At 45.0% G+C, this 19,090-nt stretch overlaps 3 protein-coding genes across 5 annotated transcripts; 1 reads left to right on the top strand and 2 right to left on the bottom strand.

Annotated features, from left to right (window-relative positions):
• Positions 1 to 1,493: 1,493 nt before the first annotated feature.
• On the top strand, positions 1,494 to 2,648 carry H1-6 (H1.6 linker histone, cluster member; the record flags this gene model as incomplete). Its single annotated transcript, XM_079932853.1, has 1 exon — positions 1,494 to 2,648. One exon carries the CDS (start codon positions 1,494 to 1,496, stop codon positions 2,172 to 2,174), a length of 681 nt encoding a protein of 226 aa, XP_079788979.1. The 3' UTR covers positions 2,175 to 2,648.
• Positions 2,649 to 4,135: 1,487 nt separating this feature from the next.
• Positions 4,136 to 4,538, bottom strand: LOC307193404 (histone H4). Its single transcript, XM_079935310.1, has one exon. The coding sequence runs from the start codon at positions 4,518 to 4,520 to the stop codon at positions 4,209 to 4,211; it is 312 nt and encodes a 103-aa protein (XP_079791436.1). The 5' UTR covers positions 4,521 to 4,538; the 3' UTR covers positions 4,136 to 4,208.
• Positions 4,539 to 9,813: 5,275 nt separating this feature from the next.
• Positions 9,814 to 18,841, bottom strand: HFE (homeostatic iron regulator). 3 transcript variants are annotated; one of them, XR_013830298.1, is made up of 7 exons: positions 18,637 to 18,841; positions 14,953 to 15,216; positions 14,469 to 14,768; positions 13,353 to 13,628; positions 13,107 to 13,220; positions 11,808 to 12,148; positions 9,814 to 11,156 (listed from the first exon to the last, which is right to left on the bottom strand). XR_013830298.1 is itself a non-coding variant. In XM_079935145.1 (6 exons), exons 1-6 carry the CDS (start codon positions 18,710 to 18,712, stop codon positions 12,108 to 12,110), a joined length of 1,071 nt encoding a protein of 356 aa, XP_079791271.1. In that variant the 5' UTR covers positions 18,713 to 18,841; the 3' UTR covers positions 9,814 to 12,107. The 3 variants fall into 3 exon arrangements, 2 of the variants coding, with proteins under 2 accessions (XP_079791271.1, XP_079791272.1); XM_079935145.1 differs by having other exon boundaries at positions 9,814 to 12,148; XM_079935146.1 differs by having other exon boundaries at positions 9,814 to 12,148; positions 13,353 to 13,586.
• Positions 18,842 to 19,090: the final 249 nt, after the last annotated feature.

Raw genomic sequence — 19,090 nt, 5'->3', positions numbered from 1 at the left:
GCACATGTGAGCATGTATGTGAGACAGAGAGAGTGAAAGAGACTTTTCTACCTCACTTTGCAATCAGAAGTTTGAAAGTCTCATCATCTCATTTCCTCTTCAGAAGTATTTCAAATGTAGACTCTCTCTTTTCCCACACTCTCTCCTCAAATGAAGCTCTTGTCTTTCTTCTGAGACTATTACAACAGACTACCAACCTCTGACATTAGGCTTTCCACAATAATTGTTTATGTGAAAAATCGAAAATCAAGGCAACTACAACCACTATACAAGAAGACAACTACTACAAAAATACACAAGCTCTCTCCTTAAAAGCCTCCAGTGGTTGCCCAGTCTGTAGAATGTCACCAAATTTCTCACGCAGGCAGTTGCGGATCTTTGCAAGATGGTCCTTATGGGATTTTCCTTTGCTGAACCCTGGACTCTGGTCATATTACACCGTTCCCTCAACATCCTCCTGGAAGGCCAGGCCTTGAAACTCTTATACACCTCTGAGAAAGCTGAGTCCTAGAACAAGCCCAGAGAAACATCCTAGACATTATTCCAATAACTCTTTTCCCACAGCTCTGCAGGACACCTGCCAGCCCAGTCCTGTTAGAGATCTGGGTCTGTCGTTTCCACTGAGCTCTTCAGACCAGGGTTCCTGCCTCATATTTTATAGTTAATTAAGTGCAGGGATTGTATCTGTTTCCTTACATATTCTTTTTGAGGGTGGAGGGTGAAGGGGGTGGGTGTGGGTATAGGGGTAAGGTTTGAACTAATGAAACCAGAAGCAAAACTCAGTTCAAGATGCCCTCTACAAGGGGGACCTGATTTTGGCCAAGGAGATATCATGTGTGAAATCCAGGTAATTTACTCCATGCTTGAGGGTCTGCTATCAAGCCTTAGGGACTGAGAAGTGGTTTTAGTCACAAGCAATCCACATGCCTGTAGATCATTGTTTATTAGATTGTTTGCCCAAATAAGGTGTTATCCTGAAGTTTTTTGACAATTCTAAACGCATCTTCCAACTCTGCAGTGAGACATCTAAGATATCTGTGTTACTTCCCTCATATACATAAATAATTTTCAATAAAAATCAGGGCGTGAATAATTTATTTTCTCCACCAACTGAAAGCCAACCATTTGGAAGACCAGTTAGAAGAGATGAGATAAGTCATTCGTTAAAAATTACTTTTATATTTACACGGAAAAGAGGAAGTTTTGTGCTTCCCTTTGAATTTTGTTGAAAATCGAGGGCTTTATTGAACAGTTTTGGCATGCAGGGTCATTTTTCATTAAAAGGCAAAAAGGCATCTGAAATCTGTATCTCTATGGTTTATTCAGCAGTGGAACCTGGGCGATTCCGTGCAGAGGGTATTCGAGGCATTCAACTTTTGGCCGTGAAACAAACACAAATGCTCCTTCCCCAAGGGCGGGGGCGGTGCCTGAGCGACGCACCAATCACAGCGCGCCCTGCCCTATATAAGGCCCTGAGGCCCGTGCAGTAGTTTATGCTCTTTGCTAGGTGGTACGTATTGCTCTACTCTAATGTAATGTCTGAGATGGTGCCCGTCGCTCTAGCGGACCAGGTTCCACCGTCCATGGAAAAACCTCCCCCCCAAAAAAGGGGCAAGAAGCCGGTTGGTTTGACGGGTGAAAGTCGCAAGACCACAAGCGCCTCATTGTCCAAGTTGATCATCGAGGCCCTTTCCATTTCTCAAGACAGAGCTGGCATGTCTGTGGTAGCACTGAAAAAGGCGCTAGCAGCCGTGGGCTATGACGTGGAGAAGAACAACAGCCGCATCAAGCTGGGTCTCAAGAGCCTGGTTAGCAAAGGAATTCTGGTGCAGACCAGGGGTACCGGTGCTTCCGGCTCTTTCAAGCTCAGCAAGAAGGTTGCTGCTGAGCCCACCAAGGGAAAGGTCAAGAAGCCTGCTTCTACCAAGACGAAGAAGCAGGTCTTGGCCGGAGACTCCAAATCTCCGCAGAAAGCTAAGACCAACAAAAAAGCAAAGACGCCGAGGAAAACAATGGCTGAGAAAGCAGGTTCGAGTGGCAGAAAAGCTAAAGGCGCCAAGGGCAAACAACAACGGCAAAGTCCAGCGAAGGCCAGAGCAGGGAAGCCCAAGGCTGGGAATTCTAAACTGATCCAGCTGAAGACTAATCCTAGGAAAGCAACAACCAAGAAGTAACATTTCGGCAACGGCCAGTTTTCATAGAACCCAACGGCTCTTTTAAGAGCCACTCAAATGATTTTGAGGGTGTGACATTGCATTTTCAGAAGACCCCGGAAGAAAAGACTATTCGTCAACTTTATCACTTGACAATAAGCAAGATTGTGATGTGGTGATAAGTGTCTTGTCAGACAAACGGTACAGACTTTGAAGAGCTTTGGATACTTAATGGTATGCTGACTGCCCAGTTCCAGAAAGTTAGGTTGTCCATCCTAATAAAAATAAGGCACATTCCTTGTATGTAAGTTCCTAAATGCTTAGAAAAGTGCTGGATTTTAAGCCGAGAGAGGAGAGGAGATCAGCTCCGTGCCCAACCATACCTGACCATGTTTTTTCACCTAATGATACGCTAGTATATGACTTAATGTGCCTTTCCATGTAAGATTTCTGAACTCAGTCTCCATGGACTTTACAGGGGTTAATATACAGAAACCAAGGTCTCAGTTTGGATTAGTGAGAAGTTTACCTCTCGTTAAACAGATTTCTTTCCACTATGAGTGATTAGTTGCATAAATCACAGATGTTTTCGTTTTACATTTGCAAGAATATTGAAATGCCTTTCACCTTCATTAGTTTGCAAGTGGTTACCAGATGACTATATATTAAGCACATACTGTTACATTAAAATTTGGTTTGATAATATCATTAGTCTTGATATAATTGTTCTCTATTTATGAAGAGAATGATAGGCTTGTTCAGATTGTGCTACACAGGCTGAAAAACGTTAACTCTAAAACGTGTGGAGATGTTGGAGGTTCAAATATTAGGGTGTGACCTTTAAATCACAAACCTGCTTGTATTAGGAAACGCTTAGGGTCGGAGTTAAAGCATCTTTTCCGCTTTAAACAGTTGTTTGTTTTCACTTAGTTTGTAATTTAGCGTTCTTAAAGATCCTCATAAAATAAATTTATACTGTTAATCTTATTTTGGGCCTTGGTATTGGGGGCGACTTCGAACAAAGCCCATTGCAAAACTACGTAATTAATGCAGTCACACATACAAACATGTTCTATATCCTGTCTGAATTCATTTGTATAATCGGGCCACAGAAAAAAAAAATTAATTGTATCCTATATGGAAAACGACTAAATACAATGGTTTCAATTTGTACAGAATCAGCCACAGCCCTGCTTTGCTTGGATAAGGTGGCCACTGTTTCCCTCTGAGGCTGGAGTTGGGATAGTGCAGGAAAATTCTTCACTTGCTGGACAAGGCAGTGAGCTACTTCTCTGTGTCCAGCAGTGGACTGACCCCAGACTATCACCGCAAAGAGAAAGGAGGAACAACTGGCTTCATCCCGCCCAGAAGCCAGCCGACCTCCCGGCACTACTCCAACCTGTGTAGAAGCGGCTCGGCCACTCTGCGCCTTTGTTCCTCGGGCCCATTAGCGCCTGGATTGCATCGGATTAAAAAGTTAACCAATGAAGGTTTTCCCTTAAGTTCCGGGTACCGGTATGAAACCCCTTGTTTTGGCCAATAGGAAAACAGCCTTGTAACACCACCCTCCGCAATTAAACAGTGGTTTCTTCGCCACACTGAGAACCAGCCAATGAAAGCTTGTCCCCAAAGAGCCTTCATTTGCATAGCTCTCTGTTGTGTGGGTGATACTGTGAACTTTTGTGCCATGGATGCCTCCAGCCGTCCACTTAAGGACAGTTTTAATATTTCCAGATGCATAAAATAGGCACATTTCTCTCATGGGTCCAATCTTATACATCACTTCGCGTTTCACCGTTTGTGAAAGCCTACTTTCTTCATAAAGACCCAAGTTTAACACCTTAGTGAAGCGCAAGGCCCTAAGTATTTAGTTACATAGCTGCCGTGTTAATGCAGCTTCCGACCATACTTCGCATGTTAAATTAGCTCTGACATTTGGCTTTCACACACCTCCGCAACGTCCAACAGCCCTTCAGCGAGTTTGTGGGCGGCCCTGAAAAGGGCCTTTTTGGTTTTTTTAGATGATGTCGAAGTCTGTCTCGGCCGATGCCGTGATCAACCACCGAAGCCGTAAAGGGTGCGGCCCTGGCGTTTGAGTGCGTAAACCACGTCCATGGCGGTGACAGTCTTCCGCTTGGCGTGCTCGGTGTAGGTAACAGCGTCCCGAATCACGTTCTCCAAAAACACTTTCAACACCCCGCGAGTCTCCTCGTAAATTAGCCCAGAAATGCGCTTGACACCACCACGCCGGGCCAGGCGACGAATAGCTGGCTTGGTGATGCCCTGGATGTTGTCCCGTAAGACCTTGCGGTGACGCTTAGCGCCGCCTTTGCCGAGGCCCTTACCACCCTTTCCGCGACCAGACATGGCTGCTGTCACAGTAACTTTTTGAACTTAGCACTGCTCTTTAAATAGCATTCTTGCGGACCTGATTGAAAACGAGAGCCCTGGTGGCTTTTCCACATTAGGTCATCAAGGGGTGGGGCAAGGAGGGGCTTATTAACATTTCAATGTTTTGATTGGTCGGAATACCTAGCTCTTCGTCTGGCGGGCCGTAATGTGAGGTGGCCTTCAATCAGCTGAAGAGCTTTAGTTTCTCTTTTGCCCTGCACTATTTTTCTTCCGTGCGCGTTTGCAAGTTGAGTATATTCAGCTCAAGGACACGGAGCAAAGAGCTTCACTCCACATTTCCTTTTGGTAACTTGGTAACTAATGTTAGATAATGGTTCCTTGGGGAAGGTAAAAATAATGTGTAAAGGAAGATAGAGTTATAGGTCAAGGGACTTTCCCTTTCAGTCCTTTTAATGTTTCAGTTTTAAAGGACGCATTTTGATGGGGCGAAATATAAGCCTGGCCATGAAGAGGCTCTCGTCCTAAAAGACCTGTGTTTGGAAAGACAAAAAGGTAGACAAACGACTGCAAATTAAAACTTCTTCCTTTTCTTCTCTTCCTCAATTCAAACATGTACTGGGTGACTCCTTTTTCTGCAAACGCACGTGAGAGAAGGAATTTAAAACTAGGCTTGGGTAATCAGTTACCTCTGGACCCTCTTCCTGGCCTGCGCCTGATTGGCCTGCATTTCCTAAAAGCTCCTTTCCTTCTTTCATTAATCCTTTCTCAACCTTCTCTAGTTTTAGAGACAAGAACATACGTTTGTTTTGTAGAGTCCAGGATTAATAGTAAGATAGGGCTAATACTTGATTAAGGTCATTACAAAGCCTACAGGGCCCTCCCCTGGGAGGCCTATGATGAGATTATGGGTGTTTTGAACAGGTTAATCCCATTTTTGTTTTCATTCTTTTTTTAAAAAAAGCCGAATAGAACAGAACTGAATCTGAATATGGTTTGAAGAGAAGGATTTCTCAAATCAAAAAGTTTCTCTGGCTTCCTGACAACTTTAAAAAATTTCCACAGTAAGAGTCACTCTAGTTAAATTGAAAAAAAAAAAAAAAGACACCCCTCCCCCCCATCCTGGTTAATAAATAAATGTCTGTTGGAGAGATTTAGAATGAGATTATGGTCTGAGAGAGACCTCATATAATAACCTCAGACTTAGGTAAAAAGGGAGAAGAGACCCAAAGATGGAGACAAAAGACCCAGGAGAGGGCAGGAAAGCTCTGGATGACATATGGTTTGTATCACTTCTGAAATAATTAGATGGTTATATTCTTCTGCCCCAAAGTGAGTGTTTTTAGGCTCCTGACTTTCACTACCCTTTCCCACCACAAACATGCACCTTATAAGCAGAGACTTAGCTAGGAAGAAATGCCATTCATTACAGAGGAAAAGTGCAAGGTCAGCGTTCACAGGTAAACATGAAATCTCAACATGCTTTTTAATTCATGAAAATAAATTTAAAATAATGTGTATGACATGGTTCTTTTTTTCTTATTCCCTTCTCCTAATTTCTTCTTTTCTAATTTTTTCTCAATGACATTGACTCAAAAATCATGAATGTCAAAACAGGAATATTTAAGAGGTATACAATTATAGATTTATATTAAAAATGGATTCTTCCACTCTAGGAAGAGTTCAGGTATTCCTTGGTCCTGTAGCTTGGGAAAGGGTGGGTCACCCTAGAACTCTCATTCTCAGAGTGAACCTGGCTTCACAGAGCCCCATTCATGTGAGTGAGGCTCTTCAAATAAAAACCCTGCAAACAAGTTGTGGCTAAATGGACACATGAAATATTCACACAAATAAAACTGTGATGTTAAACAAAAGTCTTCTAAAAATATAAAATGCCCAGAACCACTCTCCACAAACTAACTCAATCAGAATATCACCGTTGAGGAATATATATATATATATATATATATATATATATATATAGAATATATGTACACATATCCCATGGAATATATATGTATTCAAAAGACAATTCCGATACTTAGCCAGGGTTGAAAACTACCAGAATATACCAACACTTTTCAGGGTACAGTTGTACTTTAGGAAAAAGAAATCCCAGGGTAGAAATACTTTTGAGCAATATTATAGTTGCAGAAATACATAAGTACAATCTCGCCCCACTTAGCCTGACAGGGATTTATAACATGACAGTAGTTACTCTGGGCATTTGGGGACACCAATCCTGGTCTGGGGCAGACAGCTCTTCTGACCCCTGGCTGATTTATCTCCTTCCCATCTAAGTCTTAAATGCATTTCTCTTTTTCAGCCACCTAATCTTTACTTTGGTATGATCTATTTTCTTATTCATTTTTCCTGAATTAAACTGTCATTCCCACTGGCATGTTTTTGCTTCCATAACATACATATACTGTGTCTCTCCATATTTTTCTCATTTCCTCTCCTTATCCTTCTAGGAAAACGTTCCTGCTTTTTCTCCTTATTTTATTTTATTTTTTAATTTTGGCTGTGCCATGCAGCTTGCGCGATCTCAGTTCCCCATCCAGGGATTGAACCCAGGCCACAGCAGTGAAAGTGCTGAATCCTGACCACTAGGCCACCAGGGAACACCCTGCTTTTTCTCTTTAGTTCAAACTCTTTTACTAAAAGTTTTTGGCACTTGCACTTTCTAGGCCTGCTGTCCTTGTGTGGGTTTTCTCCCTTAAATATTCATAATACATTTTGACCTACTAAAGAAAATGTTATTTGGAAAGAGAATTTCTAACAGTATCCTTTCTTAAACATTTGCTTCAAAATTTTTATAAACACGTTTGTAGTTAAATTTGATTCTCAAAGTTCCATTGAATACTTCCTTAGTCACACACACAAAGCCCAAAGAAAGGATTTTGCATTTGTTTTAATGGTGAAAACTGAACACAAAAGTACGCAAAGCAAAGATCATTAACTGTTACATCCATGTTTAAAACAGGTGCTTTCTTGCACACATAGCGAAGCTCCTTTGGCAGTATCCAAGTTGCTTGCTGACTATCTTATGAAAATGCCATTGTGGTCACTCTGTTTACAGAATAAGATCCAGGATATTTCATCAACTCATAGGGTAACGTTAACTGACAAGACTTTCACTGAAGTTTATGCAAATATTGGTATTATCCTCACCTCCCCCTCCACACACAAATGCACTGAAGGCTCCAAAATTCTATTTTAGAATCTTTGGGTCAAAAGCCAGAATTTATTTTTTTTACTTAATTACTTTATTTACAATGCTTTCTATGCAAATCTGGTGAAAAATGATTCACAGGCGCTTCAATGCTACCTATCCCATAATACCTCCCTGAATGATAAATAGAATTAATAAAAATGTGAATTTGATAGTTAGAATTTTGTGTGTGAACAGAAAAAAGAATTCCCAAATGTTTCAAATATTTATGAAATAACTATAGAGTATATTCTGAAATGTTAAAACAGGTTCTCTCCTCACTCAGGAAATAATCAGAGGTGCTGCCACTAGGCAGCAGAATGGATACTCAAAGGAGCATCCTAAAAAGATGGAACAATGCCAACCACACGTTTTCTTGATTCAGAGAGAGGGATTGTGTAGTGGCTATGAAGATGAGCCAGGCTAGCTGGGAAAAAAATTAATACAATCATTTTCCAGCTGTGTAACCTTCAGCAAGTTAACCAACCTCTCTGTGCCTTGGTTTCCATACAGCAAAATAAGGGTAGCAGTATAACAAGAGTTTCTACCTCACAGGATTCTTCTGAAGAATTAAATTAATATTTAGAGCAGGGCCTGGCATCTAGTAAGTACTTGATAATTATTAGCTGAAAAAAAAATTAGTTTTAGAAAATATTTAAGCCTAAGAAGACTTTTCTGAGAATGAAAATTCATTCAGCCAAGAAATAGAAGCTACAGAAGCATCTGCTTAAAACACATCATGTGTATCTCTCACACATGAGTAAACACCTTAGAGAATTACTCAGAATCAGCATATGTGAGATACCAGCATGCATGTCAGGCCAAGTAATAAATGCATGTAGGATGTCAAGGCAACCCAGGCTTTTTAATCAAATTGTCACATGAAATGATTTAATATTGTATTAATATTCTACATGTTAATCACTGATTCCAAAAGGGAGAAGAAAATATGATGACCCAAAGTCCACAGAAAGAAATCAAAATTAAAAATATCACTCCACGCATGTGAAAATCTTCCATGGTTAAAGTCATGCATTTTTAAATTCTAGTTATTATTAGAGTGTGTAACTTATAAGAAACTTGCAGCATTTTAGAGAAGGTCTTTTGTTTTTAAGTGTGTGTGTGTACCTGAAGAATGTATCAAGTACACGGTACTCTAAGACTATATTATTATAACTGAAGCCGAAGTTTTGCCTGTACCGCCCAGCAGCCTTAACCAACTGCTGGCAGGTTGCCTCAAAGATCAGCAGGTTTGTTCGTTTTCCTTCTGTTCTGTTCCCAGTTCAGGTAGCTCAACAGTGCCCTGCGATTCCAGAGATTCAAATAGCTGGTGAATAGTTTCAGCTTTGCTCTCAAATTTTCAGGGGCTTTTCTCCGAAAGTGATCCCCAGCGCCCCACCCCTTGTTTACTCTTTTCCCCTGAGGAATCCCCTCCCCCCACCCCATGGTCGAAAGACCACTGTGACATTTTTGGCCACAAGATGGCGCGCTTCTCCTTACTACCACCCTTGTAAGTGGTTTTTCTTTTTTTTTTTTTCTTGTAAGTGGTTTTGCCAGAGGCAAAATAAGATACAGATTTTTAAATGTACGGATTTTTAAAGCTGACTTTTCAAATGTAGTTGACCTTAAGAATTGATGAACAAGGCTAGAAAAATTAAGCTAAGAAACACTGAAAGAAAATGGAGATTTATTACTACGGTTATTAAAAAAAATGAGCAGGCCGCAGTTGCCGACTGTTAATAATTGTGTATTACTGTGAAGAGTAGAATGTTTCTTGAAATTTTGGCCTGTGAGAAACAAACCAATATAAGACAAATGTTGCCTAATTAATTGTAACATATCCTTAATGAGGTAGGAAGCTTAGTATGAGCCAGGAAGCTTTTTGGCAGTCTGCTGTGAGTATAGGATGATGTTTAAGGAGAAAGAATTTATCAGTGTGCTTCCACCATGGTTTGGAGGTGAAATGACCAATGTGTTACAGCTTAGATGGTAATGTGTCTAGTGTGAAGAAAAACAATTAATTCAGATACCATGGTTTAATGAAAATATTTCATGAAACAAAACATTAAAAAAATTAGAAGCAGTATAAATGTCCCCAAAATAACATGATTAAGTCGATTAAGTCTATACATAAGATGGATAAATACATCAGGAAAGCCATGCGGTACACAACACAATGAATTATGCATTTATTAAAATATATGTATCTACTAATTTTATATATTTTAATATAGCAATAATAGTGAGAGGAAATACGCAAATTTTTAATAGACTTTATTACTGGCTAACGGAATAATAGTTTCAATTTAATTCATTTTCAACTTTTCTGTAGTAAGCACAAATCCTATGTACTTTTATCCACTTAACTTTGGGAACTGCAAAAAAAGAAAAGTTTAAAAAAATAGTTGAGATCTCTTTGCCCAAGTTCAATACCTACCAAACAAACTTTCGAGCTGTATTTGATCTGAGGCAGCTGCCCTCCAGGACAGAAAGCCTTGTTCACAGTTATGCTGCCAAATACACGTGTCAGCACAAAGTAAACACAAGTTTTCTGCGTGTGTATATTAGTACCCTTTTGAATATGGTCAGACAAATTATTTTCCCAGAATCGACTAATTCCTGAGTGACCTGGTAAATTTTTTTGAATGTGCACGGGTGGGGATGAGAACCAGACTCTCACGGACCCCAGGAAGATGCTGGGGTCAGCATCTTGGTGCTGACCAAGGCCACTCAGTGGCTTCTAGTTTTCCATCTTTAATATGAGAGAAGTTGCTCCAGTTTTTGAAGGGAAACGCCTCCACCCTGGTGGTCCTGATTGGAGCAGGACACTGTGAGGTCCAACACAGTAACTAACTGACACCCCCAATCACAGTCCCATGAGTGATGCCAGATAGAGCTGGCCAGTGGTGGCAACAGGGGTCACATTCCAGGGTTCTTCCCTCAGGGACTTTGAAAGGAAACATGGCTGATATTGTTTTCTGCTGTTTTTTCCCTTCATTTGGGTCAAACTCACTGAGAATACAGACAATGAGACAGGAGAAGAGCGATCTCCACAGCCATCTCCTTCCTTCCCCATTTACTCCAGGCATCTAACCATCTGAATGCAGGGCCAAGGGCTGGATCAAAGAGCCAGGTTGGGGCTTCTCTGGTGGCGCAGTGGTTGAGAGTCCGCCTGCCGATGCAGGGGACACGGGTTCGTGACCCGGTCCGGGAAGATCCCACATGCCGCAGAGTGGCTGGGCCCGTGCGCCACGGCCGCTAAGCCTACGCGTCTGGAGCCTGCGCATCCGGAGCCCGTGCTCCGCGACGGGAGAGGCCACGAGAGTGAGAGGCCCGCGTACCATTAAAAAAAAAAAAAAAGAGCCAGATTGATTGAGTTTGAGACCCGTCTCTGTCCCTGGTAAGCTGTGAGACTCTATTTTATATTTCACTTTCTTCATCTTAAAAAAAAAAAAAGAGGATAACGGTACTTACATCAAAGGACTATTGAGATAATGTATGTAAGTAGGCACTCAGAACTAAGTCTGGCACCAAGGAAGAGCTTTATAAATAAGTGTCAGCCACCTTTTCGTTATCATCATCATCTTAATTATCATTTTCATTGTCAGAACAAGGAGAGGGTGTGAGCAGAGATCAAATCCTGTGCTACTTCAAGTCTGGCATTGTAAGTGCGGGTATCATTAACCTAAGGAAACCTACATGGCACCTATGTGCAAATTAGAAAAAGACATTCCCTCCTCAAGACACTTCCCACCCATTTTCGGGAAGACTATCATAAAACGCACAGACATCCATGATGCCTCTTCTGGGAAAGGTGCCTCCTCGGGTTGTGCAGTGCACAACCTTCACACTGTACAACTGTCCAGGTCTCCCTCTGATGGAAGAGACCACGGGGCTTGGAAACAGGTGAGTTCTTGTATAATAGAGAGAGGGTTAAAAGGAAACTTGAGTGGGTCCAGGAAACGCCTGGATGCGTGTGTCAAATGCTGGTAGGGGTATTAGAGTGTATGTCCCGAGGAGAAGGTTCAAAGCTATTCTCAGATGTTTAAAGGAATCACAGGTCCCCCCAAATTTAAGGAGACTCATTCCACCGTTAGGAGATGAGATGACGTAGGTGTATGGAGTCTGAGGTGATGCAGGAAATGGAGGCAGGCTCTACACGCAGCTTGGGATTCAGGAGAGCCAGTTCTCGGGGAGAGGTCACAACTAGGGCCCTTCAAGAAGCAGGAACTCAGAAACCTAGATGGGGAACTTTTGGACAGTGAACGGGGAAGGCTAAGAGCAGAGAGTTCCTGAGACAGTTTCTATTTCTTAGGTCCAGCTGTCCGGAAACATGAAGAACGCCTCAAGTGCACCCTCTCTTTCCCCACAAGGAGTCTGCAGGCTGCACTTCATTCACATTCGGCTAAGACATAGTCCCCTGCGGCTCCTCCTGTAAAGACAAGATCCAGGAAAGAGGCATCACAGACCTACGATCCTCTTGCCTCCTCCCCTCCCCGGCCACGCATGTCAACTCTTGTCACCCCCTTCCCAAGGAACTCCTGGATTTCAGGCACCATTATCTCTCATCTGGAGTTGCTGAATAGCTTCCTAACTGGTCTCCTTGTCTCCCATCTCACCTCCTAACAACTCACTCCATGAGGAGACTGGGTTCCTCCTTCCTTATTTAAGTCCCTGCATTGATCGCCGCCCCTCCAGTGCTCATAACATAACATCCCAAAGGCCCCCAGGGCTCTACAGGAGTTGGCTTCTGTCTGCCCCTCTTTCCCCTGCACCACCAATGTTCAGGGAGTAGAAACGCAGACTGAAAAGTACGTAAAGTCAAGGGTCCAACTGATAATAATTTCTCACCTCCCAGCATGCCTCACACTCTCCCACTTGCACAGTTGCTACATCTGCATTGACCTCCCCTAGTCCTCAACCTCACCTAAAGAAATCCTACTTCTTCAAGATCCAGAAGCCTTTCTTGATTCCCAGATGAACGTGGTCATCCTTTCCCTTGACACCCCAGAGCATGTGCTTCATATCTGCCTTAGGATCTTTGGGGGTCTTTAACTGCATTTACCTGTCATGGATTTCATTCCTTACTAGACCTGGGTTCTGAGATAGCAAAGGTGACTTAACCTCAAAGCACCCGCACTACTTAAAACAGCACCTTGCAAAATAACAGGCATTCAAAAGATGTCTGTTGAATTCAGAGCTTTCATTCTGAGGGAAATCATTAATTCCTGCTCCCAGGGAGATGCCAGGGCTCCCAGAGAAAGACAGATGAGAAGGCTTCTCGTGGATGCCAGCTCCCCTTTGCCCTCCCCCTGCCCCACTTCCTGCAGGAGGGTTAGTGTGTCCTGGGGGCAGAGATGCTAAGAGGCTTCCTCCTTCTTCCTACTCACTGGAAGCCTGCCTTCTCCTCAAGATGCTGAACAAAATTCCAATAAGGAAGAGGATGATACAGACAGCAATTCCACTGATGATTCCAGTGACCAGGGTGCCAGACAGCGAGGGCTCTAAAATAGCAAAAGCAAGTGAAAGCCCATGATCACTGCCCCATCCCAGAGCCAACCCTCCCCTCACTGCCCTGTTGACCACTCCCATCCCACCCACACCAGGTTTTCTCAGCCCCTGGCTCTCATCCATACCCCAGGTGGCAGTGAGGGGCTGATCCAGGCCTGGGTGCTGCACCTGGCAGCTGTATCTCTGCTCTTCCCCAGGGAGCACAGCCAAAGCCACCCAGCCCTGGTAGGTTCCATCCCCGTTGGGCAGCACGTCCTCAGGCTCAACGTCCTTGGCATCCAGTGGCTGCCTGTCCTTCAACCACCTCATGGTGATGTCCTGGGGGTAGAAGTTCAGAGCCTGACACCGTAGAGTGGTCACTGCAGAGGCCACGTGATGAGTCACTTTCACCAAAGGAAGTGCTGAACAGGAAGGAGGGAGGATCTGGAGGGGGGATTCCTACCCATGCCAGGAAGACCAGAACTTTCACTTCACTTTCTCTATGGGTTGGAGGAGGGAGTTTCCCTGTGCAGACAGAGCAAGTTGTAGGAGAGACACACCATTTTGTGCCCAACACATGTTCCAAGATTGGGTTCTGATGTGGTGTCACATAGAGAATAGTCACAGTCATATGAGCCTGTTCTCCAGTCCCACATGTAAATATGCATACTTGTTGCCCATGTCTTATGTTCTTTGTTAAGATATTAAGTTGAATCAGATGAAATTGCCCCTATGAGGCTCAGAAGTGATTGAATATGTACTACTGGTAATTTCACCTGGTTCAACCCAATAATTATTCTTGTAAAAAGGGGCCTTGTAAGATAGGCAGCCTATGTGACTACTACCATGTTCTGTGAACGTAACCTTTACCCTCCAAGATTCTGCTACTCTGACCGGTTGCCTCCTTGGTATTCATTTCTTGTCTTGGTATTCATGTGATAAGTGGCATCTCTGAATTCCTAAGAGTTATAAATATACATAGCGTTCTTGGTTAAATCAAGAGAAAAATCACAGTTACTTCCTCTTTAGCTACGTGCATGGAAAAAAAATGAAAACCGTGACTCATGGCTGGATGATACATCTCAATTGTAAGGTGGAGACCTCAGAGCTGGAGACCTCAGGGTGGAAAACTCAGACCTCGTTACCTTCGCAGAGAGTTACACAACCTGGACCATCTCTGAAAACCCAGCCAGGGATCCCATGCCCTGCATCCCCCTCCTGTCCGTCCGTCAAGAGAGGGGCAGAGGGTGCTCCCGCCATACCTTGCCGGTCCAGGGCCCCTCTCCCCAGCTCCAGCAAGCGCTGCAGCTGCTCAGGGCAGCCCCTCTCGAGGTAGGCCCTGTTCTGCTTGGCCCGAATCTTGTTCACTTCCCACTCCAGCTTGGTAGTCCGAGCCCTGGGCTCTGCTGCTCTCCAATCCAGCGTCTCAGGACGGAATTCAAGATGGTCCTGCCCATCGTACCCGTACTTCCAGAACCCTCTGGTGCTGTTGTCCTCTTGCACTTCACAGCCCAGGATCACCTGCAGGGTGTGGGACTCTGACAGCACTCCCAGCTTCGTTACTGAAACCAAAGGAGCAGGCCCCTGTTTTCGCCATTACGGGGACCCAGTGACCTTAGGAATCAAACTCCTGCCCTCTTCCCTGTCCCCCGATCTCAAATAGCCAGTCGTCTCCCTCAAGATGCATCCCTGAGGCGGGCACACACTCCGCCCACCTCGGGAAGGCGAGGCGTGCTCGCCACATACCCTTGCTCTGGTTGTGGTTGTCCATGATGGTCCAGAAATCCACGATGAACATGTGATCCCAGCCTTTCAGGCTCTGGCTCAGCTGCAGCCACAGCTGGCTGGTGGCCCTGCCCCAGAGCCACGGGGCACGAGGCTCTGCACGGCGACTCTCGTGATCGTAGGACACGAACAGCTGGTCGTCCACGTAGCCCAAGGCCTCAAACAGGGGCAGCCCAAGGTCTGGCTCGGAGGCACCCATGAAGAGGAAGCGCAGGGAGTGTGACCCTGGGGAGAGGGCGACAGGCCTTCTCTGTGAGCTGCCTGGGGAACTGGGAGGCAGGCCTTCTGAATCAACTGGTACCAGCTGTGTCTGGTCCCACCCCGTGAAAGTGACACGCGGTGCCTGCCTTCCCTCCGCGTGCCCCTCCCGTCTGCTCTCCCCTTGTGCCCCTCTGCCACGTGTGCCTTCCACCCCATCGCAGGCCCCAGCCTCTGCCCCAGTAGTCACAGTTACAGCAGCCTCCCTTGGATCCAACAGACTCTAGAAAATCCCGAGGTGTGCCTAGCCAGGGCAGTTGAGCTCGAGAGTTAGTGCTCAGAGCCAATTAGATCCAAGTCCAGAGGAGTTATTGTTTTTTTTCACTACTTCCATCTCTAAATGCTTTACAGTGTACAGACAGACTTCGTTTTACTGCACTTTGCAGCTAATGTGTTTTTTACAAATTGAAGGTTTGTGGCAACCCCGTGTCAAGCAAGTCTATCAGCACCACTTTTCCAACAGCCTTTGCTCACTTTATGTCTCTGCGTCACATTTTGGTAATTCTCGCAAGATTTCCAGCTTTTTCATTATTATTATATTTGTTATGGTGATCTGTGATCAGTGATCTTTGATGTTACTGTTATAAAAAGATTTTGCCTCTCTGAAGGCTCACATGATGGTTAACGTTTCTCAGCAATAAAGTACTTTTAAATTAAGGTATGTATGTTGTTTTTTTAAGACAATGCTATTGCACACTTAGTAGAATACAGTGTAGTAAACATAATTTGAATATGTACTGGGAAACCAAAAACTTCATGTGAGTAGCTTTACTGTGACATTCCCTTTATTGTGGTGGTCTGAAACCGAACCCACAATATCTCTGAGGTCTGCCTGTAAATGTTTGCTGTCAAATGCTGGAAGATGTGCTGATAAACAGCTCAGGGCAGCTTTTCAGCAGCAAAACTGTTCCCAATCAAATGCAAATATAGAAAAACTCCAGTAAGCCCAAGAGGACAGACTTCTGGGCAGGTGAGAGCTTCCTTACACCTCCCCTCAATTCTAGAATGAGGGAGTTCAGGGATGTACCCGCAATGCCTAGAACAGTGTCTGGCATGTAGTACGTGCTTAATACACACTTGTTGGGTGACTAAATGCTGACTTCTAGATTTTTGTCTCTGGCCGTGAACTCTAGACTCTTACACTCCAACTGCCTACGTGATACCACCAGTTGGATGACTCACTGGAATCTCAAACTTGAACAAGTCCAAAACCAGGCTCCTGGTTTCCCCCAAACTGCTCTTTCTTCCACCTTCACCATCTCAGAAATGGCATCACCTATCCCCCTGTTGCTCAGGCCGATAAAATAAAAATAAAATAAAACAATAACAGAGGCACCTTCGACTTTGTCTGTCATGTGATCCTTCATAGATCCCTCAGCAACTTCCTTCAAAATAGATCCAGAATACAACCGTTTCTCGCCACCACTTCTGCTTCCACCGGCCCAGTCCATCAACTCCTGCCTGTCTGCTTGCCCTTCACTATGCGTTCCACGGAGCAGCTGGAGCAATCTTTTCAACAGCTGTGCTTGATCACATCACTGCTGGGCTGGAATCCACACTGTAGCCTGTGAGGCCCCAGGAGACTCGCCCGCGGCTCCTCTGCTGAGCCCATTGCCTATTCTAGGCCTCCGGCCCCTGCGCTCCTGCTGCAGCGGTGCCCTTGCTCTTTCTTCAACCAGGACATTTCGTCTCTTAAGGGACATTTGGCAATGTCTGGGCACATTTTCTGTTGTCACAACTGGAGAGTGTACTAACATCCAGTGAGTAAAGGACAGGGATGCTGCTAAACATACTACAATGCACACGACAGTCCCCACAACAAAAAAACATCGGTAGTGCTGAGGTTGCAAATCCTTGCCATGTCTCCCCAGCCTGTCCGGGAAGCGCTACTCCCAGGCAGCATCACCTCTATTTCCTTCAGGTATCTGTTCAAACCCAGCCAGGGAGAGTGGCCTGCCCTGATCTCTGTGCTTCACACGCCTTCAGGGCACCCATTACCTGATGCTCTCTATCCTTTTGTGTATTGTCATCCCCGTCTACTTGAATACAAAGCACGGGAGGACTAGGCTCCCTGCTCTCTCCTGGGTCTAGAACAGCGTAACACATGGGTGGTGTTCCTTCAATACTTGTGAACAGTGAAGACTTGTGTCCAACAAATGTTATGATTCAACCTCTAATGCAGTGTGACTTTTAAGGATCGCAGCTATGAAGTGGAGACACGGGCTCTGCCTCAAAAGCCCTGAGTAACATCGAACAAAGTCACCACCTGTGAGCAAGTCTTATCTCATTCTCGTCATCTATAAAGTATGGATGCACATACTAGCTACCCTCCAAGTGTGGTTCTGAGGCTACATGACGAAGTATGAAGCGTCCAGAGCTGTGCCAGACAACAGTAAGGGCGAACACTGTCAGCTAAGATTAGAACCAGTGGTACTTCATTTAGTGTCAGAAAACCAGATTGCCTGAATTCTTTGTAACCTGGGGAAAGGATTTAACCTGAGGTCGTTAACCACGAGTAAAATCAACATACTAATAGCTCCTACCTCCCAAATGCATAGTAGAGTCAAACAGGATCACAGATCTGAAGGCGATTTAAAACTGAGGTCATTACTTACATGTTAATTACCATCCCTTTGGCATCCTTTAGTAAAGGCCGGTTAATTATACAATACTATTAACACTGCAAATCAACAACTCCGGGCTGAAAAGAACTGTGCGATTCAGTTCAAAAGTTCAAAAACAGCAGATATGTTATTTTTCCAGGCAAAAGAACAATCACCAAGAGTCAGTCAGTCCCTAGGCTGACCTCTGTCAAGAACCTCCCACCCACAGCGCCAGTGGTTCTGAAATGGAAACCCAGCTGGGTCCGCCGTGCGTTCGCTCGTCCCAAAGTCTCCCAACCCTTAGAGCGCCCGGGAAAGGAAACACCGAGGGGGCGCTCCGGCCGAGGTCGCCCTTGGTGAAAAGAACTTCCTGTTTGGGGATGATCGGGGGTAAAACGACACAACCACCAGTAGAAACAAGAATACCGAGATCCGAGTCCAAGGACCCCTAATCCGAGAGCTTGGCCTCGATGAGAAAAGGTTTATACCTAGAAACGTCACGCTCGGAGGAGGGAGTGGGTGGTTCCGAGTGTAACTCCATAGCAGCAGGGACAGCGAGCGGGCCGGGGGTGGGCGTGGAGGTCTTGGGGCGAGAGGCCCCGTAACCCCATCTGCACCCCAGTGACCCACGTCCCCTCCGGGGAAAGTTGGGGGAGGGGACCGCGCACAGGACTGAGCAGTCGTTCCGAGCTTAGCGAACTCCCAATCGCTAAGAAAAGCTAGTTTCGATTTTTCCTCCCCCCACCCCCCGCTCCCCTCTCTGGCCTGCGGCCCCCGGACTCACGCGGCGGTCGCCCCTGCGTGGCCACCGTCCGCAGGAGAATCAGGAGGAGAAGCGCCGGCCGGGCTCGCGGGCCCATTTCGCCGGCTCCGACCGTCCGTCCTGGCGCTTTTCAGCCGCTTGGGTAGGGCGGGGGAACGGGGGTGGCCCAAGAAGTCACCCTGGAGCCATTGCCGAGGCTCCGGGGATCCCAGATGAAACTTCCTGGCCAGTGGGATCCTTTTCCGGGGCCACTGGCGAAAAGAAATGGGTCTCCTGCACTTGAGCTCTCCTGCAATCCTGAGTACCTGCTTGGGAAACACTCGGTGACCCAGCTGTCCTTCTGGTTTTTAAACCCAGGGAGGATGTTGCTGACTGGGGAAAGTATCTTTAACGATTTTCTGATCTAAATATTTAAATATTGAATAACTTGAAAATTTAATTATACATTTTGAAAAATTTTAAGTTCAACTTTCCA

This window comes from Stenella coeruleoalba (assembly GCF_951394435.1).
Source record: "Stenella coeruleoalba genome assembly, chromosome: 10".
NCBI classification, from domain to species: domain Eukaryota; kingdom Metazoa; phylum Chordata; class Mammalia; order Artiodactyla; family Delphinidae; genus Stenella; species Stenella coeruleoalba.
This window is presented reverse-complemented; position numbering and strand designations above follow the sequence as displayed.

What these genes read in the sequence shown, in the direction of transcription:
- LOC307193404 (XM_079935310.1), bottom strand. Translation starts at nt 4,520, where the DNA reads ATGTCTGGTCGCGGAAAGGGTGGTAAGGGCCTCGGCAAAGGCGGCGCT.
- HFE (XM_079935145.1), bottom strand. Translation starts at nt 18,712, where the DNA reads ATGGGCCCGCGAGCCCGGCCGGCGCTTCTCCTCCTGATTCTCCTGCGG. An exon ending in CAACCACAACCAGAGCAAGG is followed by an intron (nt 14,769 to 14,952) that starts GTATGTGGCGAG and finishes CTTTGGTTTCAG; the next exon opens with TAACGAAGCTGGGAGTGCTG. An exon ending in AGGGGCCCTGGACCGGCAAG is followed by an intron (nt 13,629 to 14,468) that starts GTATGGCGGGAG and finishes CTTCCTGTTCAG; the next exon opens with CACTTCCTTTGGTGAAAGTG.